We start from the raw sequence: 10,127 nt of genomic DNA on the forward strand, positions 1-10,127 counted from the left end.
CCTGCTGCAAACGCTGTACAAAGGGGTGGAGTGAAAAGTACTGGTGGGCAACTCCTAAGTAAGTTTCACCCATCTGCCAGCTGGGAATCTGCAAACAGGCCCCCCTGAAGCAACATTCTGCCCTTGTGACTAGTAGGCCAGGGTAAGTAACCTGTGCATTCCTCACAAGCTGCAATGCTGCTTATACCCTAAGGCTAGTTGGTGCAAAGGAGCGACTCAACCTCTTCCCCCAACCTCTCCTCTGTACCATGCTTCCTGCCCCTCCTAAACTTGGGGACAGATGGTTCTCATCCAGTCTAACAAGCTAAGCTAAGCATCAGTTCTGGCTAGACCTGTGTTACAAGATGCAGCATGACCCTTGAGACATGCCTTGCACAGTCTTCTGTATTTGTCTGTCTCCCTAGGTTTCTTGGCCAGCAGGCTTTTGTGGCTAGTTAAAGGAGGCCAATAGCAGCATCTGAACAAATGAACCAGACAAAGGACAACACTGAGGCAAACGTGGTGATAAGATTCAAGAAAGATTTGGATATTCGTATGAATGAGAACAGATTCTGCAGTTTCAACAGTCAGAAGAAAATTATATCTAGGCTGACAATGCTTATGCTGCAGGGCAAAACCCAATCATCAGGAAGGATCAGAAAGAATTTCCCTGGTGGTAAGAACCTTGCAATTAGGTGTATTATTGCAGGGAGGGTATAGGCCCCCTATTCCCTGAAGCAACTGGCATTGGCTGCTGTTGGAGGCCGGATACTGAACTAGCTGGACCATGGATGTGTTGCGGTATGGAAATTCCTACATTCATCCTAACAATTGAGACCGTTACCTTTGCTTCCCATTCCATTCCAGCCAAGGAAATCCCAAGTAGCACTGTCACTGTGATGACCCCGATGATGCGGATGTCATTTGTGGGGTCTACAATGGGCGAGTTATGTTCCTGGGAAAGGAAGCCCAAGTCAGCAGTCTGCAGTTCTGGAAGCTGATGGCAGACTTGAACCTAACCATACAGACCGCATCCGATTCCTTCACTTCCTTATGTCTTTCTGTACTTTTAAATTCCTCTTTTTATTAAAAACCAATAGAGAATGAAGAGGCCTATAAAACCATCATTCTTTTGTACCAACATTCAACCAGCTAAGTCATTTCAGTCGGCAGTGACCTTAAATCTGGTCTGCCAGGCACTTTTCTAGACTTTTATTTCACATTAAAACATTATGGACCTACTGACTGTGAGTTCTTCAATACCAGGGCTGTGTCTTACCTAAGTTCCATAGACCACTGCGTGAATGGATAGGTCTATATAATTTTCGGTGTGTTTGAGGTATGGATCTGTAAAGTCATTTATACTTCCTAAATAAACAGCTTTAAAATGATATTTAAAACAAATGTGAATCGTTAAAAAAACAAATTTCCAATTTCAAACCAGGCAGGAGCAGGCTGTATGGAACAAGCCTGAACTGGCAAACATGTGGAATGGAAGAGCAACTCGGTCATTGTCATCTCTAATTAGCATGATTTCCATGGTTATTGATTGCTGTTGATTATTAATTGTTGGTTATTGATTTGAGTATTGATAACTAATCAGTGGCTATAAGTGATTAATTACCATTCATGTATCAACTACTGATTATTAATTTGCTTATGATTAATGCACATGCAATGGCATGTCAAGAGCAAAAAGTTTAATGACAGACAAGTTGAGGGGAAAGAGAAAGAACAAATACAGATTTTTTTGTACAACTAGATTCACTGTCGGCAGCATGGCAGAAGTTGGCCTTTAAGAAGGACTTAAATGTTGACACGGTACAAGTCCTTGCGGATGAAATCGGGGGCGGGGGGGGGGGGGGCCCATGAAACAACTCGGATTCCTTACCTGGAGCAGATCGCGCACAGTTTCCGCAAAGCCCACCGTGTGCATGGCCACCGCCACGGCATTCGCAAAGGCAAATATGAGACCGATGGAACCACCCAGCTCTGGACCGAGGCTTCTTGAGATAAGGAAATAGGTGCCACCTAACACATGCCAGAAACATTTTGTTGTTTAAATACTTCACATGCAGCACCTGAGGTGATCACAGATATTCATGACCCAAACAACATGTCCTTAATGACTCTTTGTCCTCCGCACAAACTAATGACAAGTAGACCACAAAAGCCTGTGTGGCAGACACCTATCTACATCCATGCACTGTATGCACGATGAGTGACAATGACACAGGGAGATAGGATAAGATGCTCAACATTTTACAAGGCAATTTATCAGGGTCTGAATATCAAAGTTCAGGCAAGTCTGGATCTGGAATTTTGGGACAGGCCCATCTCTAATTAAAAAGCATTAATTTTGTGCTTATAAAGAATCCCTTCCTAGGAGAAGGAAGAGTTTGAAGGGAGATTGGAACAGTGACTTAGAACTAGACAAGATCAAACCCTTGAGAAATCGGCATGAGGGAACTAGGTGTTGATAAGACAAAACCAGACTGAACCTTTCTTTAACACGTCAGAGATTTCATATTTCTGTTTCACCCAGGACTGCCCCCCCTTAGCCATAGACTCCTCTACAAGTCATGTGAATGTCCTTGCTGAGCCGCTCCCTCTCCTGCCAGAGTGGGCCCAGAAGCAGAAGAGATGGAGGAGGTAGCTTGAGGAGATGGCAGCCCAGAGTTCTGGGAAGCAGGGAGCTGGGTCCAGGGATCCTGGGGGCCAGAGGCTCAGGAGGAGCCATCTCCCCTCCAGCCAGTCACTGACAGCTTCTATCATCACTTCTTCCCCATATCCAGGGACCAGCCTTAGGTGAGAGGGACTGCCTGGAACCTGTCCCCCTTCCTCTCCAACCAGAGAGACCGGGATCAGCTGAGAGAGATCGGTGCCAGCTGGGACCTCTTCCCCCTCTCTTCCCCCAGGAGAGACCAGGGCCAGCCCTCAGAAGAAAAATGGGAGCCAAGCAGTACCTGATTTCACTTTGCCGTTGGTGGAGATGGCAGAGATGGACAAGCCTGTGATGCTCGTCACAGTCACAGACATGAAGATAATCAGCCATGTGAGCGCTGCAGAGAAGAGGAATTATTTTCACTTTGTTGCCTGGTGAAGAAAGCAATACCACCATCTCTGACTCTTTTCCTTGGTGCCCCATACAGTGATCCATAAAGTCACCCTTCCCCTCAACCTACTTCTTCCAGGATGTCGATAAGGGCCCATGTCCTCTTCTGAGCCCAATTTCTATATTGCATCTGCCTGTCTATATCCCTAGCCCATCTTCTCCATTGCTGTCCCATAGACACCAAAGCCCAGATTTTTAAAGGTATTTAGGCATTGCTGAGTTAAGTGTTGCAACAACTAACAGATTTAGGAGCCTATGTCTTCTTTTCAAAAAAGATTTAGGAACTAAATCCCTCAGTCAATGGGATTTGGTCTCCTAAGTGCCTAAATAACTTTAGAAAATGAGATTTAGGCTCCTAAATCAGTAGGCTTTGCAATGGGGGGCGCAGTGACCCCTGAATGCCATTTAGAATTGGGCCTAAGGATATTGGGGAAGGGAGGGACTGTTTTCATTGTGTCTTGAATAGTGCCAAGCACTCTGTCAGGGTTTACAACTAAACAAATTATGTCAAATATAATTGTTGCTGGCAACTCTAGAGAATGGAGCTGCACCTACCAATCCCTGCCTGTGCAGTGATCCAGGGCAATCGCAGATAGAGAATCACACCCCAGATGTTCAGCATGCATCGAATCTAGAAGGAAAACAGACACATTAATCTCATGTGATCGTCTGCATAGCTGACAGTGCGCGTGAATAGAGAAACAGCGGAATAGCCAGCTCAGACCCATGGCTCCTCAAGTCCAATATCCTATCTGCAATAGTGGCCAGTGCCAAATGCTTGAGACCCATGAAGTGGAGTGACCAGCCCACAGGAAGGTTTCCTCCTAACCTCATCAGTCAGAGGCTGGTTTAAGCCCTGAAGCAGGAGGCTTAATTTCCCTTCTAGAAGTTTTTAAATCCTTCCTATTGCAACTCTGTGGTGTTCGTGTTATCCATGTCTATGTCTAGCTCTTATCTAGCACTTTTCATCAGTAGATCTCAAAGAGCTTTACAAAGCAGGTCAGGATCATCATCCCCCATTTTACAGATGGGAAAACTGAGGCACAGGGCAGGGAAGCGACTTGCTCACAGCCTCCCAGCAACAAAGCAGGGAATGGAGCCCAGGTCTCATGCATCTTAGCCCAGTGCTCCGTCCGCTTGGCAACACTGCATCCTCTTCGGAATCCTGCTAAGCTCTCGGCCTCAGTGATCTATCTGTGTTAAGTATTTCTATAACCCCCATGGCCATAGCTGAGAACGTCACAACCTTTCAGTATATTTACTCTCACAACACCACTCTGAGGTAGGTCAGGCCTCTTGCTGTTATCCCCATTACAGTTGGAGAACACAGGCACAGAGAGATGGAGGCTACATCTATACTGCAAGCTAGGGGTGTGACTTCCCTGCTCATGATTGGATGCTTTTTTTCCTAAAAGATCTGCTCTAGGAATTATTTTATAGAAGGTCTTTGGCTTGTGTTATACAGGAATTCAGAGTACATGAGCACAATGGCCCCGTCTGGCCTTAGAATCCACGAACGTGAAGCGGGTGGGTCTCTACTCGGCATGGCTCGTCCATGCCTTCACTGCCTCTGCTACACATGCCACTGCAGCTGCACTGCTATTTATGCTCACGCGAGCTTGAGGAGAGCTAGCGCAAATACATGTACACAAGCAGGGGAATCACACTCCTAGCTTGAGGTGTAGATGTAGCCTGACTTCCTCAAAATCACACAGGAAGTCTGTGGTGGAGTAGAGGATTGAACCTGAGTCTCTCAGGGGCCAGGCTAATGCCTTCAGCACAGGACCATCCCTTCCTCTCTACCTGAACATACTACCTCTGATACCTTGTGGCAATGAGTTCCACAGATCCATTGTGCATTCTGTGTAAAAAAAAAAAAAGCATTTCTTTTTATCGTTTTTTGAATATGTCACTTCTCCATTTCATTGAAGGACCCTTTTGTTCTTGTATTATTAGCAAGGCTCCGTGTTTGTCATGGAGGTCAGGGAAATCAGGGATTCCGTGACCACCATGACTTCTGCAGCAGCACAATGCGGCTGGCCTGGGAGCCACCTGAGAAGCTTGGGCAGCCCCTGGGCCAGTTGCAGCAGGAGTTTGGGTGGGGGGGGATCAGGGCTGGGGACTGAGGTGCAGGGTGGTGCTTACCTGGGGGGAGCTCCCCGGAAGGGTGACAGGAACTCCCCTCCCTCAGCTCCTAGTTCCATGAGCTGCCTCTGCCCACAGGCACCGCCCCCGCAACTCCCATTGGCTGCAGTTCCCAGCCAATGGGAGCTTCAGAACAGGGGCTTGGGGCGGAGAGGAGGCAGCACATGGAGCTAGGAGCTGGAGTTCCCGCTACCCAGGAGCTGGGTAGGGAGCCTGCCCCAGCCCTGCCAACCCCACCCCCATAGCATCCGCAGCGCCCCCCTGGGCCTCACCCTCCACAGCACCCGAGACGTCCCCCCAGGCTGTGCCCCACCCTCCACAGCACCCATGGCGCTTTCCCCGGGCTGCAGCTTCCCCGAGTACCCGCGGCACTTCCCCAGGCTGCACCCCCACGCAGCGCCCGCACCCCCCCAGTACCCAGGGCGCCCCCCGGGCCACCCCCGGAGTAACTCCCCACCTCTGCAAGTTTTAGTTAGGGGTATATAGTAAAAGTCATGGACAGGTCACTGGCCGCGAATTTTTGTTTACTGCCCATGATCTGTCCGTGACTTTTACTAAAAAGTACTCATGACTAAAACGTAGCCTTAATTATTAGAGCAGGTTAACAGAAATGTCTGATCTACCCTTTCTAGACCATTCATTGTTATGTATACTTTTATCACATCCCTCTTATCTATCTCATCTCCAAGATGACTCCCAATTCATATCTCCCTTCATATGGAACCCTTCTTATGCCCCAAATTATTTCATCACTGGTCTTGCACCCTGCCCCCCATTCTTTCTGTTGTATGCTGCCTGAAATAGGGTGATCGGAACTGAACGGAGTCTTCCAGGTGAGGGCATCGGATTGACATATAATGAAATGAACATATTTTCAGTATGATTTCTCATCCCATTCCTTACACTTCCTAACCATTTGTTTGATTGTTTTTTCGGCACCTTGAGCAGCGACTTCCCTGAGCTTGCTGCAAAGATACCCAGTGGAGGCAGTCAGGTTAGAACCTAGTAATGTGCAACAATTATTCAAATGTTTCCTTTGAATCTGTCTTCTATTTGCCACGTCACCCTAGTATTCGAGCATCTCACGGTCTTTAATGTACCTAAGCTCACAGCAAGTAAAGTGCTATTATCTCCATTTCACAGGGGATACACTGAGGCACAGGGTGGCTCTGTAACACACACAGAATGCCTTCAGCAGAACACAAAATTGAACCAAGGTCTCCAAAGTCCTAGACTGATCCCCTGGACCATCCTTTCTCCCTACCTACATCACCTGCCATTTGTCAAGTTTGAACGTCACCTGCTATCATGTGGCTTAATATAATGGGCTATACTTGGCAGATGAGACATCAGGGTTGCATACTTGTCACAGTAAAATAAGCTAGATTATACAGTGAACCCAGGGAGAAGAAAAGTTCTGCACTGACTTTCAAACCCAAGCCATTACCCTCTGTATGGTCCCATTGAAGTCAATGTAGGAGTGATCTACAAATTGGGGAGAGTGAAGGTGGCGAGATCGGGCTGTACGTGAATTGTTGCCAGCATAGGACCCGAGCTCTCCCATTACACTTCCTTCTGGTCTGTAGGCAGCAAAAAAAAAAAAAAAAAAACCAAAACAACTCACCATCACCCCTTTCACCCATCCAAATCGGACAGGCTCTCCTTGAGGCTTTTCCCTACCCTCACCACCATCTTCCTCAGTAGTTTCGTCACTCAGGCCATTACTTCTCTGGGGCTCGTACACGGGATTGTGGAGATGACTATTGTCCGACTGAGAAAGCAGAGAGAAATCAAGTCACAACAGGGCATAGAGGTGGGACAGAAAGGAAGATGTCTGGGACCATATTCGACCTCGTCAATTTTCAACCCTCCGTTTGAAATTTTTAATCCTAGAGGTAAGCAGCAACGTTGTGCTAACAAGGTTTGTCCAGGCAAGACCTGTCTCTCACTAGGTGTCTGTACAGCGCTGAGCACAATGGGACCCCAATTTCAGTTCACACCACCATCATATAAATAATGAACACCACCACCCTACAAGTAGAGACATACTCCTGATTCTTCTTAAAATGCTGTAAATCAGAACTTGCAAATAACAATAATACCTAGCTTGTATACAGTGGTTTCCATCAGCAGATCAGTAGTAGCAGATCTGGGGAGTGGAGACTTTGGGATTTTTGATTCACAGTTAGTTAATATTTGCACAGTGCTGTAAATATATAAGGAACTATGGGTGAGATTTTCACAATCTGTTGTCTTAAGGACTGACATGGCCCCCGTCACTATCGGATCTGAGGACCTCACAATCTTTAGTGCATTCATCTTCACACAATCCTGGGAGGCTGGGAAGCACGGTTATCGCCATTTTATAGATGGGAAACAGAAGCTAAAGACCAGATTTTAAAGATATTTAGGTGCTTAAAGATGCAAGTGTTTTCAGAGGGATTTAGGTGCCTAGGTGCTTTTGAAATCCCCCATAAGCAGCTATTTGCATCTTTAGGTGCTGAAATACTTTTAAAAACACGGCCCTTAGTAAAGGCGGTGGGACGCATGGGAAAACCACTGTTCACACGATGCCTCAAACGGAGCTTTCATCAGCAGTGCAAGGACAAAAATATCTCTGAGCACGGGGGCAAGATGATGGCAGGTTTCAATGAACCCCAGGAGCTTGCTGACTACAGGCTGCAGAGAAACGAGTCCATCTTCAGCTCATCCCTGGAATGCTGAGATAGCAAATGACCCCTCATGGAGGAGGCCTGTGACATAGACCACAACAACAGAGTGACTCACAATAGGATGCGTACAGGCCATGTCACACAGCCCTGCAGTCTTTACTGCTTGAGTCTGTGTCATGCTGGTATGCCCCTTCCCAATAGTTGGAGTAAGAACTTGAAACACCTTGTTTGAAATTACTGAACCTCCATGACTACTTTCTTAAGAGCTTTGGCAACAGAGAAGGGGGTTCTGGGTTGGGATGCAGATAGATACCCCTAAGGCCAGAGATTTTACAGACCACGGAGCCCTCTTCCCCCTCCAAGTAAGGGGTACAATAGTGGGAGCAATTTAGGGAAAACTTGCCCTGCCCAAAGTCAATCTGTTTGCTGGATAAATACAGGATTTGAGTCACTTGGTCCATCAAGCCAGGAACTTTCTGCAGCACTAATTTCACTTGAAAATAAAAAACCACAAGCATACCTCTGTTTGCCGCAAGGTCAAGGTAAATGACCATAACCGTGCAGAGAGACTTCAACAGCATTCCTTCTATCCCCCAGGACAGAAAAAGGACGGGACACAGAAACATAATCCTACACCACCATTTATGAGGCGGATGCATGGCCCAAGAGCTCAGACCTGACTTTGCTAGGAAGCAATTGAGTTTTGCAAGTCCTCTACCAGGCCATTTCTTTTCTTTATTTACTTGAGTTTATAAAAATACTAAAAAGGGGGGCACCTAGCTACATGTTCTCGGCATCCTTGGCATAACTTAAAAATACATCCGAATGCAGGTGACCCTCCCAGTCCCCATCCTGGCAATTACAACTCTTCCCTAGCTGCTCCTTGCCATGCCTGGAGGGAAAATATGCTCTGAAGAGCATCAGAAATGGGATGTTTTGGACCAAGGAAGGGGCGGATTCCAAAGCTGGAGACAGATTTCACTCTACGTGGACATGATGGAAGCAAGGCCTTGTTATTATTGGAAAGCAGGCAGGCTTCCTCTTCATATGCAGTAGAACGACATCAATGGGAAAATATTGCAGAGCATGAGGGTAGTTAGATTACAATACTACCGCAGGTTTGTTTTATGTCTGGGAATATGAATTTTACAGCAATATTCATTGTTCATCCTATATGCCAGTGTGATTTACCTCTGCCCTCTCAGGAGAGTGACACAAGCCGATGGAGTCATGAGCTGATCCATCTGCTTGATATTTAAGTCTCAAGAGCCAACATTTTCTCCAGGTGGAAACAGGGCACTCAGCACTCCAAAGCTGTTGGTTGTCCGCAATGGAGCTGGAGAACCATTTGCAGTGACCTAAAGCATCAGATTTCACCTTTGTTGTTGGTTAGTAACTAGATTAAGAACAGATCATGATTTCCACCCATGGTTCACAGTTATTTAGCGACTCTTTCTATGACCCATGTTTGCAGAAGGCTTATTTCAAAGTCTATGTTTCTTCTGCAGGGACAGAGATAAGTACAGAAAGAGCATTCACTACAAACAGACTACAGCACTTCTCAAGTAAATCGATGCTTGAGACAGTCCTGCTACATCGCTTACCTTCAAGAAAGAATGTAGATCTGCCAGCGTGGGCCTAACTTTATTGGTTTCGCCCACCGCCTTCGTGTTGGCATAATGTTCATAAGTTGGCACAACATCCACTGTGTTGTAGCCAAAGGTCCTCATGTAGAAAGTGCTTCTGTGGGTGAGGTGGCTGGGATGGGGAGCCTCGCAGGGGGCAGCGGCAGGCGGTCCATAGTGAGGTTTGCCGCTGTCCTCGGTGCTGATCAGGGTGCTAATGGTGAACCTGCCACTGGCATGGGCCAAGTCAGTTAATTCTGTGGCTGGCAATTCTGTGGCCATTTCATCCCTGCTCTTCTCTCTGCCTGGGTCTCTCTTGGTCAAGTGATGGGGAGCTGTGATGCGATTGGCGACACACAGGAGCGTATGGAGACTTTATACACAGCGAAACCAGAACGAACCAACTGGCCGCCACTTAATCAATTACTCATGGGGAAAACTAATTGGCTTGAACCACCCGGAGCTGGTCGTGGGAAAGTATAGCCTGAGGGGGTATCAAAATGCCTGTTACCCGAATCGCTGACTCCCAGTGCCTGATCGGGGCTGCGATAACAGATTGGAGATTAAGTCCCAAGGACAGATCAGTGGGAG

The 10,127-nt window shown here is 47.0% G+C and overlaps 1 protein-coding gene across 1 annotated transcript in view; it reads right to left on the reverse strand.

Annotated features, from left to right (window-relative positions):
* Positions 1-9,818, reverse strand: part of SLC12A3 (solute carrier family 12 member 3) — a 36,371-nt gene extending 26,553 nt beyond the window's left edge. The window contains exons 1-6 of the mRNA XM_077830939.1: positions 9,516-9,818; positions 6,864-7,010; positions 3,650-3,725; positions 2,946-3,041; positions 1,871-2,010; positions 824-934 (exon numbers count right to left, since the gene is read on the reverse strand). Coding sequence (XP_077687065.1) covers positions 824-934; positions 1,871-2,010; positions 2,946-3,041; positions 3,650-3,725; positions 6,864-7,010; positions 9,516-9,818 — 873 coding nt within the window. The remainder of the gene's footprint in view (positions 1-823; positions 935-1,870; positions 2,011-2,945; positions 3,042-3,649; positions 3,726-6,863; positions 7,011-9,515) is intronic.
* Positions 9,819-10,127: the final 309 nt, after the last annotated feature.

The sequence above is a fragment of the Eretmochelys imbricata genome, chromosome 12 (genome assembly GCF_965152235.1).
Source record: "Eretmochelys imbricata isolate rEreImb1 chromosome 12, rEreImb1.hap1, whole genome shotgun sequence".
Taxonomy (NCBI): domain Eukaryota; kingdom Metazoa; phylum Chordata; order Testudines; family Cheloniidae; genus Eretmochelys; species Eretmochelys imbricata.